The sequence below is a fragment of the Euleptes europaea genome, chromosome 11 (genome assembly GCF_029931775.1).
Source record: "Euleptes europaea isolate rEulEur1 chromosome 11, rEulEur1.hap1, whole genome shotgun sequence".
Classification (NCBI taxonomy): Eukaryota; Metazoa; Chordata; class Lepidosauria; order Squamata; family Sphaerodactylidae; genus Euleptes; species Euleptes europaea.
This window is the reverse complement of record NC_079322.1, coordinates 45,833,173-45,854,986: the sequence shown is the minus strand read 5'-3', so window position 1 is coordinate 45,854,986 and position 21,814 is coordinate 45,833,173. Positions and strand designations below refer to the sequence as shown.

The following is a 21,814-nucleotide window of genomic DNA, read 5'->3' as shown; positions in this document are numbered from 1 at the left end:
TTTTGAGAATTAAGGGGTTGGGGAGTCTGGGGGTGTTGCTATTTTTGGAGGGGTACTGTTAGTGCATTCACTTTGATTTTAGCATTTTACTTGCCTGAAAACTTTATATCCAAGTAGTGCGTTTTTACATTTGTGACTATTTAAACTGCATTTAGTACACAAAGGGACAAAGAAGAAATGCTTTAGACAAAGAAAAAAATTGCAGTTGTCTTAGAGCAACTTCAGATTAACCTTCCCCAATGAAGGCAGCCCCAAAACGAGAAGCCAGAGCATAAAATATCAAAAAGGAAATCTATGTTACAAGGATTTGCTGCTGCTACTGCTGTTTTGGGCCACAGCTGATTCTAGTGCTGATTCCTCTAGCCCAGTGGTTCCCAAAGTGGGCAGTACCACCCCCTGAGGGGCGGTGGGATTACCTAGGAAGGCCCTAAGAGACAAGGGGGCAGCAGGGGGGTGCTAGAGGTGGGCCCCTTCAACTGTGTAGTTGGATAGAGTAGGGGGCACTGGGGTTGAGTTTGTGGAACCCAGGAGGCAGTGGCCCGAAAAGTTTGGGAACCACTGCTCTAGCCCATCTTGACTAGGAATGACAGGAACAGTCCATGTGTATTGTGAGTGTATGATATGCTCATTCACACAAAGAAATTCTTCCATCTGGAAGCACCATTGTGTGTATAAAGTGCCATCAAGTCACAGCTGACTTATGGTGATCCCATAGGGTTTTCAAAGCAAGAGACACTAAGAGGTGGCTTGCCATTGCCTGTCTCCACTTGGGCTGAGAGAACTGTGACTGCCCCAGGGTCACCCCACAGGCTTCATGTGGAGGAGTGGGGAATCGAACCTGGTTCTCCAGATTAGAATCCGCCGCTCTTAACCACTATGCCATGCTGGCTCAGGAAGCACCATTACTTGTCTGCAAGTCTGATATGTATTACTACAAATATAACAGAAATAATTACATGAGGTTTTGCCATTTGGTGACAATAAAAACAAAAATTTGATTTGTTATAATACTGTTTCTTCTCTCCAACAAATACATGCCAACCAGTTGCCTCTCACTGTACACAGAAGGGGGGAAAAGTTTCTTTTTGAAATGCGAAAATTCTTACCTGACGATACGCTTGATGGATTATATCAAATAAGAACGCTTGAGGCATTTCACTTGCTCTGTACTTGGCACGATCTAGTGAATGGTCTAAACATCCGTCTGCAGAGGAAGCAATAACAGTGGAGACAAGAGGACGTATTGCTCCTGCTGCCTAGGGAACAACAACAAAAAAGAGTATTTAAACACAGATTTACATGTTTACTTTAATTAATCTCTGCTTAAAGAGCAAGTCCAAACAAACTGTCGTCTAAATCAGAGCTTCTCAAACTTTTCCCACTCGTGACCCCTTTTTGCCTGAGAAATTCTTAGGGGACCCCGCCGGGTATATAGGTATATAAAATTGGTATACAAACCAAACATTTACTGATAATAAATCATAAAGAAATTTATTTTAAAACAATTCTTTGGTGTACCTATAATTATACCATTTATTAAAGGATTTTAAGGATGGATATTTTCCTTACTGAGACTGCACCTGAAAAGTGTTTATACTGCAGAAAAAAAGTTACAACCTGCCCTTCGTAGTGCTTAGTCACTGAGGGTATATGTGTGCGGGGCTGTTTAATATTCTGCTGTTCCACACGATCAGTAATCGCCGCTTTTGCGTTTCTAGCTGTGTGGCTGCTTCTAGTGTTAGTGCTTCAGCTGGCTCAAGGGTGTCAAACTCAATTGTTATGAGGACTGTCTATGAGATAAATGTCACTTGGTTGGGCTGGGCCATGCCTCGCCAGCCCAGATCAAGAGTGTGCATGTGGGGGGCGGGTGGCTGGCTCGCAGGCCAGATAAGATCTCTCAAGGAGTCAGAGCCGCCTGCGGGCCTTATGTTTGACACACCTGGTGTAAGGCTTTAAAGGTCAAAACTAGCACCTTGAACATTCACAGAAAGCATTCTTGGGTTTCACTGGGGAAAGGTACCCCTGTGGCAAACAGGAGCTATGGGCTCAGGGTCCATCCCCAGGGACGTTTGCAAGAAGGCAAAGCTCACCTTTAAGCCAGCAACAGACCTGTCAGCTGCAAAACAAGTGGAAGAGTCCAAATGAGAAGTCACACCTTCTCACTTTGGAGTCAGTTGGGGAGGTCCAATTTAGACTGGGACTGCAACACTGGGCAAGGAGGGGCTTTTCCTATACCAACCATATATCAACCATCATGAAAATCACAATATCCCTTTTTTAATTAAAGCATCCTCCTGAAAAATGTGGTTCAGATGAAAGACATTGGCAGGAGTATGCACACCCTGCCTAACAGCCTGCAGTCATCTGAGAATCTCCCTCCCTCCTCAAAAGAGTCCCCACCCACTCCAGTTAAGGCATCTGGCCTCTTGCTCTGAGCAGCTCTTCCTGGGGGGAGAAGTCCCCCCCACCTTTTCCCCCACACCCACATTCTCCATTTGGGATTCTCCTGATCTGTCCACTCAAGAGAGGGGGCTGAAAAAGTTCAAATCAGGAGACATGCCTTACCGGCCCCACAGAAATCCTATATTGTATAACACTTCCACCCCACCCACCCCCATTTGCCAAAGGAAGGCCTCACTGTATTCCCACCACTTCCTCCTGCTCCAAAGGAATCCCATTTCCCATGAGAAAAAAGATTCGCTTCAGGAGGGCAGATGCTCACCAGGGTCGCATTTTTGCCTCAGAGATCTGGGGGGGGGGGATTCAGTTATCTTTCAACACCAAGTAAGTGAAGACCCAGAGGACACCTACCCACCTCTCAGACAGTCTTGGGGGGTACACATGGAGGCAGCTCTATTCCCCCTCCCCAAAATGCAAAGTCCTCTGCAGCCAGACAAAGCTCTGCCTGGCAGCCCATACAACTTTACACTGGGGTTGACAAATGACCAGGAGAAACTCCAGCCTGCCCAGCACCTGTGCCTTTAGCTTTAGTTTCATCTGCAACAATCAGGAAGGAAATCTGTTCCCAGCCTGGAGACAAACCGGATTCCCACCTGGCTGTCATTCCAGTCCCAGAACACTTGTGCAAGTCCCAGAGTCCTCATTCCACTATGGATGCTGTCAATCCAGTCCCAGAACACTTTTGCTAGTTCTGCTAGTTCCAGGAGTAGCGTATCTGGGCTTAGAGACTTTACTGGAAATTCCATTCCACTGTTTCTTTGCAACTCTTTTTGTGCTGTAATGTATTTCAATGGAGCCCATGCAAGTCAATTGGCAATCCAGATTCCCATTATTTTCAATGGGCTATGCATCCTCTCCCATTGCTTCTAATGGACAATCCTGTCATTTGTTTCAGTACATCCCAAGAAAGGGACGACCAGAGAGAGAGAGGGAGAGATAGACAGACAGACACCAAGAGAGAGAAAAAGAGAGGGAGAGAGAAACACAGAGTGAGAAGGGGGAGAAAGAGGGAGAGAGAGAAAGGGGGGAGAAAGAAAGAAAGAAAAAAGAAAGGGAGAGAAAGATAGTGAGAAAGAGAAAGAAAGAGAGAACGGGGGGCGAGAGAGAGAGAGAGAAAGAACGAACCAGAGGGGGGCAGAGAAAGCAAGGAAGCACCAGAGGGGTGGGGGGGGAGAAAGAAAGAAAGAAAGAAAGAAAGAAAGAAAGAAAGAAAGAAAGAAAGAAAGAAAGAAAGAAAGAAAGAAAGAAAGAAAGAAAGAAAGAAAGAAAGAAAGAAAGAAAGAGAACCAGAGAGAGAGGGAGAAAGAGAGGACAGAGAGAGGAGGAGAAAAGAAATTAAGGAAAGAAGGGAGAGAAAAATAGAGAGACGAGGAGGGAGAAAGAGAGAGAAATATCCCTTGGCTAAGAACCCTTGAATCCCCCCCCCCAATAATCACATTCCAGGTCCAGCACCAGATGCAAGGATGCCAAAGCTTGCCTGCCCTCTAGCCCCTACTCACCGTCAGGGGGGAGGAGGCCAGGAGGGACCCAATTTTGCAGCTGTCCCTAAGAGCAAGGAGGCGGCAGGACTGGCGATAAGCAGCAACTCAAAGGCAGCCACGCCACCCGGCTGGATGACAGCTCCTTGCCTTGGGGGCTTGAGCAGGGAGCTGGGTCCCGTACTGGCCCTACTACACTGCACCCAGGCGGCCCGGCCACCCTGCGACTAAGCAACTGCGAAGCGCGGCACCACGTGCGACCTTGTTGTGCTGGCGGGCCGCATGATCCATTCAGCCCTGGGGGCACGCGCAGCAGCTTGGGAAGGTCCCTCCCTCCCTCCCCCAGCACAGCCAGCTCCCCACTCTGGGCTGGAGCGTGTAAACCGGGCTGTTTGCAGGCTTGGGGTAGCTTGCATGCTCCAGCCCGGATTGGGGGAGAGGGGGCCCAATAAAAGCCCTCCTCGGGCCTGATCCGGCCTGGGGCCCTATGATTGACACCCCTGGTCTACAGGGAGCGCTCGGCGAGGGGGGCTGCGGCTGGCGACTTTTTCGCGACCCCAAGATTCAATTACGCGACCGATTTGGGGTCGCGACTCACACTTTGAGAAGCTCTGGTCTAAATATATTGTTGGCCAGATCCAAACGGTCACTGAACTTCTCTTGCGGTATACTGTACACCCTAATCCAAAAGATCTTGAGTGAAAACACTCCATAAGCTTTTTATATCCAGTCCTATAAGTGATCAGATATTATGATGTACCATAGCGGCAAAAGTAAACCCTCAACCTCTTCCCCAATAGAAGGCCACAGCAAAGACACCATGGCACAACCTCTTATACTTGTGAAGAACTGTTCAGACACAAAAATATGTCTTGCTGCATTGCCCTTTTACAACGATATTAGATCGCAGTATATGGTCCCCATATTGTCAACCTTTCCTGGAAGATCTGAAGAATTTTATGTTTCTTTTCTCCTCGCAGACTCTTCTGAGGAGATAACCATCCAAGTAACCAAATTCTGTCTCCGAACGTGTGGGATACGTAAAAGGCTGACCAAGATCAATAATTTTATTCCATAGATGGCACTATCTCCCCTTTTATGGCTTAATTTTGAATGAAATTTATTATTAATATTGTTAATCTACTATTAATACTCTTGTTTTAATTTCATTGCCTGTTTTTATGGAGCTGATTCTGTATCGAAATAAATATTGATTGAATTCTACCCTGAGTCTCATTGAGGAAGGCAGACGATAAATAAATAATGCTACTTTATACCTCTAGTTTAACATTAACGTACACCACTGCAAGGGATGAGAACAAGCTCCAAGACTCCCTTCATCCAGTGATGCTCTGCTGCCATAAGGGGTGATGGCAACATGGTTTACTGACTTCAGCATATTTTTAGCTGCTGTAAACATAGGCAACTTCAGAATAAATCTCTCTGTGAAACTTGGGGATAGGATTGCTCCATAAATCAGTGTAATTAAGGGTTTTATCAAACACTTTTCAATTGTTGCAGCAAAGGAAATATTTTACACCGCTGAAACTTCTATTAATGAACATTAATAGCCCATGTGTTTTCTAGACCGAAGTAGAAGACATGCCTGTGTATTTATGATTAGAGCAGGTAGGAACATGCACTTCTCTTCAGACATCTGCACTCCAGCCAATTATATCTCTAGTAATCAACATGCTTCAGCCTTATACTGTAATTACCACTTCTGTTCGCAAAACTGTCTTGAAAGAATACTTATTCTAAGTTATAGTATACCACCTTCAAAGATAAAACAACCACTGGCAATTATGAGATTAAAATATTTCAACTATTTCTAGAAAGTTGTATTAAACCTTGTATATTTGAACACTGAATTGATACTGTATTAATAAGCTTAGTCTTCTAGCATTAAACTGATCTGAGAAACATTTCTTTCACTTACTGGCCAGCTAAACTAGGTGAGTTTGCAGAAACTTGAAGATCCAAGACTTAAATTTATAGTTCGTTTGGGTTTTTTTATACTTCTTATATCATGGTGTTATTTGTGAGACCCAGAACCCACTTCTTCTACAGAAGATCTAGTCGCTGGTAATGTGCAGTGTATGTATTTCTATTGCACACAGAAACACTTCCCATCGCCAAAGACAAGGGGCCTGGTGCTTGCATGGAGTTTTGTGCACCTGAGCTATATAAGTAACAGTAGGTGTACAGAAATGAGGAAGCAACTGGAATCCTTGCTATCATCCAGTGATGTAGCAAGTGTACCACAAAAGCAAAATAAAAAAGAGCTAGTATAGCAAAGACAGCCCTGACCTGGATGGCCCAGGCTAGCCTGATCTCGTCAGATCTCAGAAGCTAAGCAGGGTCAGCCCTGGTTAGTATTTGGATGGGAGATCACCAAGGAATACCAGGGTTGCTGTGCAGGAAGGCACTGGCAAACCACCTCTGTTAGTCTCTTGCCATGAAAACCCCAAAAGGGGTTGCCTTAAGTCGGCTGCGACTTGAAGGCACTTTACACACACACACACACACACACACACACACACAGCAAAGACAACACAGTTCTCTCTCTTCAGCAACTGAACAGGCAGAATGCTGGAAAGTACTGCAACATAAAATATTTACTCCCCTGCACGCCCACCATCCCCCTTGCCCCCCCCCCGATCCATGACATGAATGCAGGGGGGGCATGAATCTGTGCAGGCAACAGCAGCAGGGAGGAGGATGGCTGGGCAAGCAGGCACAGCAGCAGGGAGGAAGGCCTGCCCAGTAAGTGCCTGGCCTGATAGTCAGAGAAAGACAGAAACACTGGGAGAGAAAAGAGAAGGGAGGAAGAGTGAGACATAATGACTGAGAAAAGGGGGGAAGGGGATGGAGAAAAAGAGAGAGGGGGCATGAGACTGAAAAAGAGGGGATGGGGTGGGAGAAAGACAGAAACACTGACTGAGGGAGAAGTGGGGGGGGGAGGGGAGGAAACAAAAGACGAAGGGGGATGGAATACCTTGTCCCTGCAAGTTCCTTGCAGGTTCCCTATCCCAATGTCTAAAAGCAAATTAAAATTATTTTTTCCCATTAAGAGATGGATCTTTGTCTCAAAGGATGACATTCCTAAGTCAAAATTTGGAGATCAGCAGGGAAGGTGGACAAGGAAAATAGATGTTCAGAAGTCAAATTAATTCCCACTTACATCCTATGGTGCTTAAAGGACCAATCAGGAAAGAGATATCCAACCCAAGCCCACATTCACCATGCTTAGTATCTTGCCACCTTGATGCTACCTTTAAAAGCATCTCTTGAATGACACAGTCCTGAACATGGTAGTCTCTCTCTGAGTTCAATTATGTTCTCAATTAACTTAATAGTCCTAGAAAGTGTTAAAGCCTTTCCATACCTGGAACCCACCATTACCCATAGGCAACATCACAGGACTGATTTGCAACTACTTGACATGAAGTAAAATGATTCACTGTCACCTGACAGGTGGAGGAGCCCCTGCGTTTGCTAAAAAGGAATCATGTCCACTACTGAGCAAGGACACTTCTTTCCCCTGCTACTCCTTTCAACATATGTGCAATGAGAGGCAGGAGGCGATGCCATTGCACTCAAATATATGCACTAGCAGAAAGACTTCCAGAAATTGGCACTGGGAAAAGGTGGTTTTATAGGTGCTTGCTACCTTGCAGGTGGGCCTCAACACAGCCGAGGGTTCCTACCCATGGACTGAAGACCACTGGCCTAGAGGAATGATAACCCACCTTTTACGTACAACATCACTAAAGATGCACAGGACTCTGATTGGCCTGTTAGTGTGGAGGGCATGTCTGTCAGTTCAAGTGAACTCAGAATCTTGCACACAGTTTCGTGACATTTTGGTTGTTCCTAATAAAAAAGGTATTATATGACATGAATTTGTAATTTGTCTGAAGACCACCACAGCTACTTAGAGTCTTTGTTTGCGCAGGTGAGTCTTAAGTTTAAAAGGAGATGGGATAAGGAAGACTTGTGTTTGTATTCAACTTTACCTTATGCTTACCTTAGGCACACAAGGATTAGGTGGAGCTGTGCCAGCATATGGGCAGACAAGCAACTATGCATTAACACCATCTTGGATTTTTAAACTGCCGTGACAGAGTACTGGTGAAGTAACTGCAAGCCTTGTTTGGCAAACAACATCCAAGGTAAATGAAAAACCAAGTGAGCTAGAAATAATTGTTTCATTTTATTTTTTGCTAAGACCTGTATACTTTTCTTGTTTTTAAAAAAGCTTAAATAAATAGGTGCTTTGCTAAAAGAGGATTTAGGTTTGCTCTCATTCACATGAAAGACTGTTTTAATTACCTTTATGTAAACCCTCTCCTTAACTAAGCCATGGAGAAATCTAGGACTCAGACTGGTATAGACGAGGATATAGGCCTTAAAAAGGTATTTTTCTTGTGGCTGGTGCTTGTTTCAGTTCCAAATTGGCTGGTATCAAAACTACAGCCTAAAATTTGCTGGTTTGCCTTGCTAGGTTTATTGTTTATTCAAGAGAAGTCCATGCTAGGTTTATTATTTATTCAAGAGAAGTCCATGCTATTAGATTAAAAAGGCCCGGACCAAGTAATTCATCACTAGAGTAGGCTTAGAAGGGTTAATTCTATCTAGGATGACACCGTTTGTTTCTAATTCTGTGAATGGACTGCTGACCCTTTTAAAACTACTCTGTGGAAGAGTTATGACTGCCAAAGACACAGCACATAATTCTGAATCAGAAACAGAGGAGTAAGTTCTAGAGTATCTTCAAGGTTGTTCACCCAGCAGGAGGACAATTATAGAACTTGTTCGAATGTGTGTGCATTTGTGCCATCAAGTCACAACTGACTTATGGCAACCCTATAGGGTTTTCAAGGCAAGAGATGTTCAGAGGCGGTTTGCCATTGCCTGCCTCTGCATGGGCTGAGAGGTTTCTAAGATAACTGTGACTGGCCCAAGGTTACCAAGCAGGTTTCATGTGGAGGAGTCAAAACTGGTTCTCCCTATTAAGAGTCCCTCCGCTCTTAACTACTGTGCCATGCTGGCTCTTATGTACATCCTATACAGATACTAGAAAAATAAGGAAAGTACATTTTTTTATTCCGAAATACAAAGTGGGTGGTGGTGGTGGAAAGTGCCGTCAAGTCACACTTTTTTTAAAATAATTTTTTATTATTTTTCCAAAATTATTAATCACATAGTTTAACAATAACATAAACAGTAAAAAGGAAAAACAAATAGGTAACATTGTTAAAAAAATTTATATATAATCAAGAATTGTTGACTTCTCCTACACCTCCCTTCATCTTGTGATAAATTAGTAATCTCTTTTGCACAAAATTCTAATCCTGATACTATTGTTAATATTTATTGATCTCTGACATTTATATTTTTCAAAGAAAAAAGATTAATAGTTAGTAATATCATATAATATCATATAAAGGAAAGAAAAAAGAAAAAAGGAAATAAGAATAAAAGAAGAGAAATAGTAAATCTCACTAATAATAAATGGATTAGTATAATAAAAAGAATTTGATTATTTCCATTAAAAATTAATTATTTTGTTAGTCCTCCATTTCTCCCTAACACTCATTTAATACATATTGTTTTTCTAGTAAATTGATATCTTATATAGTTCTATTTCCATTATAACCAATCCTTTTAACCAGTTCCTTTTCGATCTTATCCAGAAGAGACACTAGACTCTTTTAAATTAGTCCCTTTGTCCGGAATTTCCAGCATTTCTTTCTTTTCCACATTAGCAGTAATCGTCGAAGAGCATCCTTGGAGATTGTTGGTAAAGTCTCTTCTGCAGATAGATAATTTCCATAGTAAATCCATATTGCAATATCTTCCATCCCAAATTCAAAGAAAAAGATCCTGACAGCCCCAGTTTTTCTACTCATTAAATCCTCCAAGCAGGTGTTGAAAAATTCATCAAGCAGATTAAGGGGACAGAAGTCAAAATCACTCACATTCAAATCCATTGTTGTCAGATGGGCTACTGCAGATTGTTTATTGTAATTCCTCGTTTCCTTTGCAGGGTGCTTCTGTTCTCCATTTCTCTTGTCAACTAGAGGGCCCTCTAGTATCTCCTCTGATCTCATTGTGATAATTTGGGTTTTTATGTCCTTAAGATCGTCTGAGATGATGTCCAGTTTTTGATTAATAAATTGAAATGAAATGTTCATCAAAGCAGAGAGTTGTTCCATCTGTGTAATCAGATATTCCATGGTTGTTATTTCTGAAAATTCCTGTTGAAACTCAGTTAATAAGATCCAGGCAAATTCCAGTGTAGTAAATAATAAGGAGGTGCTGCAGGAATCAGGGTCATAGACCTTCCGTCTTCTTTGTGGTCAGGAACTTGGGAAATATTTGCCAGTTACACACTGATACCATAGTTCCCCGTCAAGTCACACTTGACTTGTGGCAACCTCATAGATTTTTCAATGCAAGAGACATTCAGAGATGGTTTGCCATTGCCTGCCTCTGCATAGCTACCCAGTTCTTCCTTGGTGATCTCCTATCCAATTACTAACCAGGGCCAACCTGCTGACCTTCCAAGATCTGATGAGATCAGGCTAGCCTGAGTCATTCACGTCAGTGCTACAAAATGAATACATAACCATAAACTTAACACAAACTTTGATCCAATATTAGTAACACAATACTATGCTGCATATTACCAGTATGTTGATGTCAAAAGTGTGCTATAACTTCAACGGACATAAAGTAAAATTATGATGTGTTTATACTTTTTTCCCTTCTGGAACACACTTTTAATCATATCCATGATTATTCGTTTGAATCTAATAATAAGTCAAAGGACTTCTTTGAGAACTTTTGCTACCAGGCCATTTTTCAAGCTCCCTTCCTTTTTCACAATTTCTACTATTATATATCTGAAAATCTCAACAATCACCATTTTAAAGTTGCATACATGAGAAAGTTACTTGTATACATAAGAAAGTTACATACACACAGCACCACCAAAATACATATTTATTGGCCAGACCTCAGTTTCAGGAACAAGTATGGGGTGAGAATCCTCATCCATCAAGGGTATGTCCAGGCCTCCAAATTCTAAATATGGTAAATAAACAGACTAGAAACCTCAAGGGCCCAGTCTGGAACTCATCCTAATGAACTACCAGAGTTCTGTTCAAGAACAGACGGGAAGAAGGGTGTGCAATACTGGTGCCTGCAATTAGCAGACTGTAAGATGACACCATATTGGCAAGGCGTTTTCAACAGAACAACACATAATGCAAGTGAGGGTCTTTCCTACTAACCTTAAGGACCTCGAGTTGGAAAACACATATTGTCCCTTTGGTTAGAATTACACGTGAATAGTTTAGCTGCATGACTTTATATAGCTAGCGACCTTTACTTTGCCCAATGCTGCCAAATACTACACAAAAATCGCCATCCAATCAAAATCCATATATAGTATACATTTCAGTTTTTGTTTCATTGCTTTATTTGGTGGTTTGATTAATTCATTTTTGCATTTCCAAAATTCCCTCCAAAGCATTATACTGATGGGAAGAAACAAAAGTAGTAACAATTAGCTGCCTTCATTCAGCAGCTGTGTGTCTTATTGACAACTCAGAGCTGTCAATCTTACTGTTTCCTACCCCTTCCCCTTCACTGATTAGAAACCATGCATTTAGTTTCTTTCTATATGGAAGAAAACGCTCCAGGAAGTTAGAAAAACAGGAAGGGAGGGACAAAGAATGCAATGAAGAAGACATCCATCCAAAGCTAGTAAAAGTGCTTTGCTTTGCTTTAGAGAAGGGGTGGGGAATGTCAGGCCCAGGGGCCATATAAGGCCTGTGAAATCATTTGATCTGGCCCTTCGTGGGTCCTGGCAGATCTCTAGCTCAGAAGGGTCTAAGACCGGCAATCGGCCCCCTCCCGCAGACAGGAATAGCCTCTATTCAAGGCGGATGTGAGTTTGTTTTGTAGAGAAAAGGAACCTTTTTTTCCCTCTTGCAGAAGAGCCGTTAGCTATGGAGCTGCTAGGATGCCCAAGAAACTGTGTTGACCCTTGCCCACCTGGGCCGTGGAGAAACATATTCCCTCTGTACTACAAGAGGGCTGGGGGCGGAAGTGACAACAATGGAGGGGTTAAAGGGGGCAGGGCCAGAATGTGCAGGGGCGAGTTCTTAGCCAGTGTGTCCTCATTTCATTCCTGCAGGCAGAGGTAGCAGGAGCTGGCTGTAGAATCTGGCCCAAATCATGCGGAGCAGGAGCAACTCTGGTGTGAGGCTGGACGGCTACGCACCATTCTGTGCCACCAGGTGGGCGAGTGCACCACCAGTTGGATGCCTGCCTGCTTGCCTGCGCTGGGGGGGGTGTCATCTGGGCAGCTGCCTGCTTGGGGCTTGGTCGGTACCCCCTCTCCCTTCTGGTTCTTTCCCCTCTGAGTCCTGCAAAAGATGCGTAGGGCGGGAAAGTGCCGGATCGGGGCGTTACTGGATGGGGCTCCTTCGCCTACAACAGGGGTGGGGAACCTTTTCCCTGCCAAGGGCCATTTGCACATTTATGACACCATTCAGTGGCCATACCAGGTGTAGATCCCCCGGTGTGGGGGAGAGGCTAGGGTTGCCAGGTCTCCAGCCACCACCTGGAGGTTTTTACCAAAGACGATTTACCAAAGCTGTCCATATTTAATTGCAAGCTTACAAGCTTCTTTTCCCATAAGGGTTATTGGCACACGGATACATTTGAAGCTTGAAAAAAGAATATGAAATGGGGACTTTACCGGAAGCCCATTGCGGTTTATAACTACTCCGTTGCCTGTGCATACTTACCAGTTGGATGTTTGGACTTTTTGCCTATTATACCTCTATTTACCTTTTAGAGAGATTGCATACTTACATTTACCTTTGGGATATTGTAACTGTGAATATTGATTGGTTTTTGTCTTTTGCTCCTTGAGCACGTATTTATTCTTATTATTGAGGTTGTTCTTTTGAATAGACCTAATTGCATTTCAGTTTGAGTCTGTGCTTTTATTGTTAGCTGTACAAGTGCATTATTTTGATTCCTTACCACCTGGAGGTTGGCAACCCCAGGAGAGGCCACACAGAAGGCCTGCAGGGCGCCCCTGCTCCCCCTCCCAGGCAGGAGGGCAGCCAGCGGTGGGCCCGAGCAAACGAGGTGCCAGGGGGGCACAGCCTACAGTCAGTCGGCAAGGGAGGAAGGAAAACAGAGAAAGAGGAAAAGGGAGGGAGGGAGAAAGAGAGAGAAAGGGAGAAAAAAATGGAGAGAGGGAGGGAAAGAAAGAAAAGGACAGAGGGAGACAAAGAGACAGAAAAAGAGGGAGAGTGACAGAAAAAGAGGAAGAAAAGAGAGAAAAGCCTTCCTCCCCCCCCACACACACACACCCGCGCACACTGGCCCCGAACGACCAGGCCCCAGCCTCCCCGCCTCCCCCACCCACACCCGGCAGCACACGGAGCCCTGCGTGACCGGGCCCCAGTCTCCATGCCCTCCCCCCCAGAGTCCACAAAAGCCCCCCCACCGAAGTCCAATCGGCTCCCACATGCATGCTCTGCCGCCGGGAGCCGACGGCCTCTTCCCCCCCTCCCTCTCGCTGCTCAACAGCGGCTGTAGGAGGCAGCCTTGGGGAAAGCGTCCCTCCCCCTCCCCTCTCGCCGACCAACAGCCAACAGTAGGCGAGAGGAGGTCCAAAGGGCACCACAGCACCCCTGTAAGCTACAGCCCTAGGAACACCCTTGGAGAGGGCCACCCTGCGCCCGCCTCCGCGGCAGGGCCCCAGAGCTCCCGAGGGCCACAAAAAATGTCCTCGGGGGCCGCATTTGGCCCCTGGGCTTGAGGTTTCCCATCCCTGGCCTACAAGCCCCGAGCGGCTTGTCGCTCACTCCATCTTGTGTTTGCTGCCCTGCCTGAATCTCTCGGGCCCAGCTGGGGACAGTAGAGCTCAAAAGCGAATCACTCTACGTGGCAGACACTCAGAGCCGTCTCCGGTCGTGCCTCTTGGCTAAATGTTTGACCAAATATAGCAGGCTAATTTTTAAGTTGATAATCTTGTATGGCCCGTGAATGATGTTATAAATATCCAAATGGCCCTTGGCAGAAAAAGGGTTCCCCACCCCTGCTTTAGAGAGACCTTGCTTCTTTTAGGGCTCCTTTCAATATGGCTCCAAACCAGGATGATTTGGTTAGAAGTGTTAATTCTTTCCAAAATAAATGCACACCTGAAACAGTTCTCATAACATATGGTAATTATTCTATTAATTTTTGTAAAAAATACCATCTTTTCTAAACACAGTATATTTCTGAGGTTCATATACAGTGTTCACAATAAACAAAAACTCCTATCCTTTCCCTTCAAATACAAACACACTCTGGACTCTAGTCAGTTGCTGCATCCTTTCCCAAAACAACATTTATTTTCTTAGGACACTGGCTCTCATTTTTCTGCAGTATCTAGACTCTGGGACACTCTTCTTTTTTACAGCAAAATCCTTTTACATACAAAGAAGCTTTGTTGAAAGCTTTTTTACAGGAACAAGCTTCAGAAATTGTACCTACTACCAATGATTCATAATATGTACCTACCATTAATGATTCATAATACATTAAAATGTAAAAGAGTGGAATAAAAGTGAGTTTCAGTTCATAAACTTTAATACACCATTAAGAAGGGTTTCATTATCTTTTTTAAAGTAGTATTTAAGAATTTGAAGATGGAAAGGATGAGAAACCTGTAATGATCAACATTAATGTTTTTGTTGTGTGCATAAAGCTAAGCAAAAGAAAGATACAGGCTATAAGAAATACTTCTTGTAACAATGGACTTCAAAGCAGTACCACTTACATAGGCCATGAATAACCCATTTTAAGAAGTCTAGTCTAGTATCTTCATAATTTGAAAACTGAATAGTTTACATCATCCTACAGATTATGAAGAGAGCTAGCATGACACAGTGGTTAAGAGCAGCGGACTCTAATCTGGAGAACAGGATTCGATTCCCCACTCCTCCACATAAGGCCTGCTGGGTGACCTTGGGCTAGTCGCGGTTCTCTCAGCCTACGCGGAGGCAGGCAACGGCAAACCACCTCCGAACACCTCCTGTCTTGAAAACCCTACAGGGTTAGTATAAGTCAGCTGTGATTTGATGGCTCTTTCCACCACTACAGATTATGAGTCACTGTCCTTCAGACAGCATCAGAGGACCACTTCAATAGTTAGCAATACAGTGAAGTACCTGAAGGATATTTTCCTCCCGTATTTTCCAGCCTGCCAGTTAAGAGCAGCTTCACAAGACCTGTGCCCCTGCCTTCAGAGGTAAGGTGGGTGGCAAGCAGCGACAAGCCTTTCTTCAGTCGCGGCACCGGACTTTTGGAATGGCCTTTTCCTTGAGGCTTGCCTGTGGCCTCTTCTAGGAACTAGGCCAAAATCTTTCTGTTCGCCCTGGGTTTTAATTAAAGGGTTACTCTTTCGTCATCATTTTATAGCATGCTTTAGTCTGAAAACTTATTTTATGCTGCTCATTGTTCTTGGCTCTTATGCTTTCGCTGGGTTTTTAAATTCTGGATTTTTAATGCTGGTTTTTAATTAGTAACTTACGTTTTATCTTTTTAAAATGTTATTCCATGTGGTGCCTGAGGCAGATTTCCTGGAGAAGCAGCAAATGTTTTTCCTAAATAAACAAATAATAGTGAGAGTCCTAAAGCCTAGTGGTTATACCAGATGAGCTCTGCTTCAGTCCACAGTTTGTTGGCTTCCTGCCTGTGATGAGGCTGGGGTGGAAGGAGGGGGCACTAAAGTATTTTTGGTGGGAAAATCCCCACTCAACCAAGTGCTGCTGTCCTCACAATGGTTGCTTATCTTTATTTTGGAAATGCCCGAAGACTATTTAATGCCCATACCACACTTATCCCATTACACCTGCGTTCAGCTGTGAAAGAAGCCAAAGAAATGTTCAGTTACTGATCCGCCAGTGGTTGGCACTACTTAAAGCTAGCCACCCCTAATGTAAATTGTGATGGTTCCCATGGCACCCTCTCCCCTGCTTTGCTAAAACTAAGTTCAAATGTTTCCTGGCCTCATTAACAAGGACCATAGAGACTGAACGCAACAAGGGAAGGGTTTATTTTACAGAGAGGGGAAAATAAACTGGAGATGTTCAGAACTAACTTTATACAAATGTAACATATTGAGAGATAGAATTATGGAGATAGTTTCTTAAGTGAACATATACAAGCAGGGGCCTCACAAGGACTTACCAAAGACATCTCATTTTCCTCTCCCCACTGAAAGCCCCATAGCCTTTCGTTTTCCTGCTTTCTTCTCTACTTCCCTCCCATCAACCAACCAGCCTTTTATCTGCCTCCCATCTTCAGCTACATTGGTTATTTAATTTCTTCATTTATACCCCACCTTTCTCCCCAATGGGGACCTAAAGCAGCATATATAATTCTCTTTTATCCTCACAACAGCCCAGTGAGGAAGGTTTGGCTGAGAACATATAACTGCCCCAAGGTCACTCAGTGATTTTCCATGGCAGAGTGGGGATTCAAACCTGGGTCTCCCAGATCCTAGTCTAAAACTCTATCCACTATACCATACCCTTTTATTGTGTGGCTCCTGTTGAACAGTAGCAATCAGCTGGACTTGGGTGAGTTATGCAAGTCACCTGCTGATTGCTGGCAGGCCTAGCCCCAATGAGTCCTCCCTCAAAGGACAAAACAGGTCTGGAAAGCACCTTGCCTCTTGATGGAAGAAGCAATAGCATGAAGGCTGGCAATACTGCTGTGGTTGCCTGGCAATTGCCACTGAGAATGCATTCCTTTCAGGTGCTGCTTCTACTATTTTGGAGAGTTTTCACCCAGAATGCTGTGGGGTTTGGAAGTGGGGTTTTTTGTGGGTTTTTTTTTTTAGATTTCAGATTTTCCTACAAATCTTACTTGAGTTTGTAGAAAATTCTGTTGTCCAATCTCCAAATTTCCAATCTCCAAATTTAAACATCCATAGAATTAGCCACGTTGACAGAACCGTAGTTCTCACAACGTTTCTGTTGTGGAGAGAGGAAGGGATTGTGATTGTAAGCAGCTTTAAGACTCCTTAAGGTAGAGAAAAGTGGGGTATAAAAGCCAATCCTTCTTCTTCTTCAAGGTCCTATCTAATTCAAATAGCAGTTCAATGGCTTTTTTTGTTCTGTTTCTCCCCCCTCCCGTCTCCCTCTGAAGGTTCCAAGGGACCTTACTGGCCATTGCTGGCTTTCTCTCCAGACTCCTAGGTACAAAGGGAACCGACAGTTATGAAAAAGGGGAAGGACTTGGCTCTGTCCATCACACTGCCCAACAGCAAAAAATATGTCAAAGGGATCGCAATCAAAAAGCTAAAATAACAAGTACACAATCCTCATTTAGACAACAGGCCATAGTACACCAAGTATGTGTCCCAGAGAAAAGTGAGAAGTCTTGTATCCTCTGCAGGCACCTCAATATGCAGGTGGCATGTCTGACAGGAAAAACATGAAGACAAATCCTTGTACAGTTCTGAGCGGAGCAATGTGAACCTGTGTGTATTATTCTAAATGCATACTGTTCTTTTTTGAAAGATGCATAAAAGGAAAACATTGTTTTAACCAGTGAAAATGGCTCTGGAAATACATATTATAAAATTTAAAGGCCAAAATTTTATTTTGTTTACACAAAAAGCTTTTTTCAGAAACATGAGGAAGTGTTCAAGAAGTGCTAGTAATGGCCTTTATACACAGCAATCCATAAGACAGGCACAGTTACTTTGGCTGGCTTGAGGCCTAGAAAAATTAAATGACACAAGGAATCCAATGTACTTAAAACAATATTAAACCAATGACAAACACACTTGAGGAACATATGAAAGTTACTGATGCATACATCCATGCTGGACTGGATTGGAATGAACAGGCTCTTAGTCAAAGAAACTTTGTGCCCCAAATCAGGATATATATTTTTTTTACTGATTACTTCATTCTTTACTCTAATGCCAGCGGGGGCGGGGAGTAATCACATATCTAGTTCTATCAAAATACCTATGGGCTCACTGCTGAGTGAGAAGGCAGCTGGAAAAAAGTACACCCTAGCCCAGGTACTCTTGTCCACCTATTTTATAACTACAGTGCTAAACATACTGCAAATAGCACTTTGTCTTGATGAACAATGAATAACTTAAGAATAAAAAAAAGATTATTAATTAAGGTTACCATAGGCTGTTCCCCATCTGAGCCTCATCTGCAACTTGATCTAGCACGCATCTATTATAATGTCAAAAGTATAGTTTGGTCACACAGAGGAATAAGAATGCTGAAGATCAGGTACAAGGAAATATCCCTACTTTAGCGTTCCTTTAGCCTGCAAAGCTACTTTACAAAAATCCACTGAACAGCTTTACACTTCCTCCCGGGAAAAGACTAGATGAAACCAGTAGGCTTTGGATAGCAATATATCTGTAAAATCTTGCTGATCACATCTAAATGTCTTGAAATCCCTGCTGTAAAAAGTCATATTAACCAAATTAAAATATTTTCCTAAGTTTCTAACATTATGTACATATGTAAGTACCATCAAGTCACAACTGACTTAACAGCAATCCCAGCAAGGGGCTTTCAAGGCATGTGAGAAGCACAGGTCGTTTGCCATCGGCTTCCTCTACAGAGCCTTCATTGGTGGTCTCCTATCCAAGTACCAAACCCTGCTTAGCTTTAAAGACCTAACGAGATCAGGCTATACCCGTGTTGGCGAACCTATGGCACGCGTGCCGACTCCGGCACGCGTCGCCCTCTCTGCTGGCACTCAGGCTCAGCTGGGCGGCGGGGCCCCTGGACTCTCCACCGCCAGCTTTGAACTGAGCAGTTCAAAGGCCCCGCCCCCTTCCCTGGACTCTCCGCCGCCCAGCCTTTTCCCTCTCCCCCCCTCCCCGGCCAAAAACCCCTTTGCAGGGCGCACGAGGCGGATGCCGCCCTCCAGCCCCCTTCTCTCCCTCCCCAGCCAAAAAACCCTTTGCAGGGCGCACGAGGTGGCTGCTGCACTCCAGCCCCCTTCTCCCTCCCCCTCCCCGGCCAAAAACCCCTTTGCAGGGCGCAAGAGGTGGCTGCCGCCCTCCAGCCTCCTTCTCCCTCCCCTCCTCCCCGGCCAAAAACCCCTTTGCAGGGCGCACGAGGCAGCTGCCGCCCTCCAGCCCCCTTCCCCTTCCCTCTCCCCCTCCCCCTCGGCCAAAAAACCCCTTTGCGGGCGCACGAGGCAGCTGCCGCCCTCCAGCCTCCCTCCCCTTCCCTCTCCCCCTCCTCCCCGGCCAAAAACCCCTTTGCGGGCTCACGAGGCAGCTGCCGCCCTCCAGCCTCCTTCTTCCTCCCCCCCTCCCCGGCCAAAAATCCCTTTGCAGTCTAAGGAGGCCAACACAGAGCGGCAGCGCCTCCTTAAAAGCGGCCGCACATGGCTGGCCTCCACTGTTGGCTTGCTAGTCACTAGAGGAGGTGGTAGGTTGGTAAGTTGCTCCTCCTAACCCGAGTCTGCCTCCCTCCCCGAGTCCCCGGGGTAGTTCTCCCGACCTGGACTGGAGTCTGCTGGGTTTCCAAGTGCATCTCTTCCCCCGCCCCTGTTTTCTTTCCTCCCAGCCTGGGCTGCAAATGAAGCAGCAACTTTCCTTAGTTGAAGGGGGCGGGTACTTCTCCCCACCTGGAGCCTGCGGTGTGTCCAAGTGCATCTCTTCTCCCCCCCCCCGTTTCTTTCCTCCCAGCCTGGGCTGGAAAGAAGAAGCTACTTTCCTTAGTTGGAGGGAGAGGGTAGTTCTCCCGACCTGGAGCCTGCTGTGTTTCCAAGTGCATCTCTTATCTCTCCCCCCGCCCCCGATTTTCTTTCCTCCCAGCCTGGGCTGGAATTCTCTCCTCTGATCCTGGAGAGAATAGGGATGCATCATGACTAGTATCCATTTTGACTAGTAGTCATGAATACCCTTCTCCTCCATGAACATGTCCACTCCCCTCTTAAAGCCTTCCAAATTGGCAGCCATCACCACATCCTGGGGAAGGGAGTTCCACAATTTAACTATGTGTTGTATAAAGAAATACTTCCTTTTATCTGTTTTGAGTCTCTCACCCTCCAGTCTGACGGACTTTTCTTTCCACCCAGCCTGGGCTGGGCAAGAGGCAGGAGCTGCCCTTTACTCACCCGCAGGAGAGGCAGGCACTGGCCTTGGCTGGCTTGGGAAAAGGGATGTATTAAAACGAATGAGAGGATTGCCCATTTGAAACAGTGGGAGAGGCTGCACAGCCCATTGAAGATAATGGGAGCCAGGATTGCCCATGCGCTCCTTTGAAATAGGTTACAGCACAAAAAATTGCAAAGAAAATGTGGCATAGATATTCCATTAAGGTCTCTGGGCCTAGCTACATTACTCTGCAACTGGAATGACAGCTGCCAGGACTAGTAGAAGTGTTGTGCGACTGGAATGACTAGGCTTGGAGTGGAATGATAGCCCCTGAGATTAGGAGAATGATTCTCCAACTGTAGTAACAGCCCCAGGAGTGCAATGACAGCCCCTGGGACTAGCAGAAGTGTTCTGGGATTGGAATGACAGCCCCCAGAGTGGAATGACAGCCCGGTCATTCAAGTCACAGAACACTTCTGCTAGTCCCAGAGGCTGTCATTGCACTCTGGGGGCTGTCATTCCAGTCCCAGAATAATGTAGCTAGGCTCAGAAACCTTACTGGAAAATCCATTCCACATTGTTTTTGCTACTCTTTCTCCATGAAGCTAAGGGTGGCTCATTTAGTTAGCCTTAGTTTTATCCTTACAGCACTCCTCAGAGATAGCAAGAGACACCATGTGTGTGTGTGTGTGTGTGTGTGTGTGTGTGTAAGTGTGTGGTTTCCATGGTAGAGTAGGGATTTGAATCTGGGTTTCTCAGATCCTAGTCTGACACCTTAACCACTACATCATGCTGGAGAACAACCAGGAAATTGCTAATCATTTAAGCTAATTAAAACCTCAGTATTCAGGTTAAATTGCCATGTTGGCACTTGGCGATAAATAAGTGGGTTTTGGGTTGCAGTTTGGGCACTCCGTCTCTAAAAGGTTCGCCATCACTGGGCTATACCATGCTGCCTTCCTTCCCCAAGTTTCTAACATTACACAAGAAAATTTACTGAGTTTACTATTATAAAACAAGCTGCTACACATACAAGCAAGAACAGTAGCTCATTTCATGATCAAAGAAGGGAATTAGAAAGCTTTGGCCTGCTGATCATTTAAATTATGGAATTATACTTCTCAATGAAATGGCATCAACTAATTTCATTAGTAATGTTTTCACTTGGTCCCTGCCGCCACCATCATGTATGGAGGGGCAGGGGAGAATACCAGGAAGTACCTTTTCATAGATGCAAAATTTCTTGCAGCACAAAAGACCTTCCTCAGCCACATCCAGAGTATCTATAAGAACAGACCCTCATCCCAAAAAAGCTTTCAAGGATCCCCTGTGCATATTCAGTGGTGGCCTGGAAATCAGCATAGGAAAAGCAGAAGTAATGTGCTACTGTTTGAAACTACTGCTACTGTGGAAAAGAAAGCCAGAGTGGTATAGTGGATAAGAGTGCTGGTTTAGAACGGGGGAGACCCAGCCATGAAGCTCACTGGATGATCTTGGACTAGTTGCTCTCTCTTAGCCACATTTACCTCACAGGCTTGTGAGGATAAAATGGAGGAGGAACAAGTACATATGCTGCTCTGGACTCCCTGGAGGAAGGGTGGGATAAAAATGTGATCTGATGCATAAAGAACAGACATGAGTAGAGGCTCCAGAAAATGCTGACTATCTTGCACACTGATGAAGTACTAATGTAACTTGT

General features: G+C 44.8%; 1 protein-coding gene across 1 annotated transcript in view; it reads right to left on the bottom strand.

Annotated features, from left to right (window-relative positions):
* Positions 1–21,814, bottom strand: part of CRPPA (CDP-L-ribitol pyrophosphorylase A) — an 83,915-nt gene that overhangs the window by 49,934 nt on the left and 12,167 nt on the right. Inside the window, exon 3 of the mRNA XM_056857086.1 lies at positions 1,107–1,256. Within this exon, the coding sequence (XP_056713064.1) occupies positions 1,107–1,256 (150 nt within the window). The remainder of the gene's footprint in view (positions 1–1,106; positions 1,257–21,814) is intronic.